We start from the raw sequence: 1186 nt of genomic DNA, 5'->3' as shown, positions 1-1186 counted from the left end.
CACACAGTCAGTACCTGGGGAGTAGTGGAGGGTCCCAGGTAGCTGAAGAGTCTGCCCTCTCCTCGGGAGCGTGGGAGAGAAAGATGCGGAGAGAAAAGAGGTCAAGAGAAAAGTCTCTCTCTCTCTGTGTTGTTGCAGCACAGCCCTGTCTGTCTCTTTCTCTCTCTGAGTTGTTGCAGCACAGCCCTGTCTCTCTCTCTCTCTCTCTCTCTCTCTCTCTCTCTCTCTCTCTCTCTCTCTCTCTCTCTCTCTCTCTCTCTCTCTCTCTCTCTCTCTCTCTCTCTCTCTCTCACTCTGAGTTGTTGCATCACAGCCCTGTCTGTCTCTTTCTCTCTCTGAGTTGTTGCAGCACAGCCCTGTCTCTCTCTCTCTCTCTCTTCTCTCTCTCTCTCTCTCCCTTTTTCTACAACTGACTCTGGACAAGTGCTGTGTGTGAACAAGTTCTCAAAGCTTTTCTGCGCTCCCTGTTGCTCTCTCCTGCTCAAGCACACACTACCTTACACAGACGTACTCACACACATGTCCCCTCTGCCAAATATATTTACCTGTAATGAGATCCAGACTGCGTGTGTGTGGCTCTGGAGGCTGGCAGTAACCTCTGTAGATTACTGATCATTTCCCCTTCATTGTTCTTTTCCCCTCCCCTGGGCTCTCTCTCTCTCTCTCTCTCTCTCTCTCTCTCTCTCTCTCTCTCTCTCTCTCTCCAGTGTTCACTACTAATGAATGTCTCTCTCTCTCTCTCTCTCTCTCTCTCTCTCTCTCTCTCTCTCCAGTGTTCACTACTAATGAATGACTCTCAATCTAAAAACAGTGTCTTATGTTTCCGCCCTCCCCTCAACCCCCGCTCGTCTTCTCTTTCTTCTTGCCTCCTTTCTTCATCTCTTTCTTTCTCTCTCTTTCTCTCTTTCTCACATCTGGTAGCTTATCTACGCAACAAGCAAGAAATGTGTGCTGTGAAACAGAGTCAGAATACATGACTCTAGAGGACAAGAGGAGAAGAGAAGAGAGGAGAGGAGAGGAGGAGAGGAGAGAGGCACTTGCTTAACCTCTCGCTGGCCTCCCCCTCCCTCCCCCCTCCCCCTCCCCCTCCCTCCCCAGAGGATGTTCATACCACTACACTGTCACAGAGCAGGAAGTGCTTACACATAAATCAAGTAGCATGTTTTAATCTGAACGATAAGTTGTT

General features: G+C 49.3%; 1 protein-coding gene across 9 annotated transcripts in view; it reads right to left on the bottom strand.

Annotated features, from left to right (window-relative positions):
* The window catches only part of LOC118396075 (coiled-coil domain-containing protein 136-like), a 61391-nt gene extending 60556 nt beyond the window's left edge, over nt 1–835 (bottom strand). For 2 of the 9 annotated variants that reach the window (XM_052466536.1, XM_052466530.1), the window contains exon 1: nt 15–537. Coding sequence is in view for 2 of the 9 variants with exons in the window: in XM_052466528.1 (XP_052322488.1) it covers nt 15–61; nt 546–616 (118 nt within the window). In the remaining 7 variants the exon portion in view is untranslated. The other 7 variants (XR_008066948.1, XM_052466528.1, XM_052466529.1 and 4 more) reach the window with 7 other exon arrangements.
* Between the last annotated feature and the right edge of the window lie 351 nt (nt 836–1186).

Source organism: Oncorhynchus keta, chromosome 17 (assembly GCF_023373465.1).
Source record: "Oncorhynchus keta strain PuntledgeMale-10-30-2019 chromosome 17, Oket_V2, whole genome shotgun sequence".
Taxonomy (NCBI): Eukaryota; Metazoa; Chordata; class Actinopteri; order Salmoniformes; family Salmonidae; genus Oncorhynchus; species Oncorhynchus keta.
Note: the sequence above shows the minus strand (reverse complement) of the source record. Positions and strands in the feature narration are given on the sequence as shown.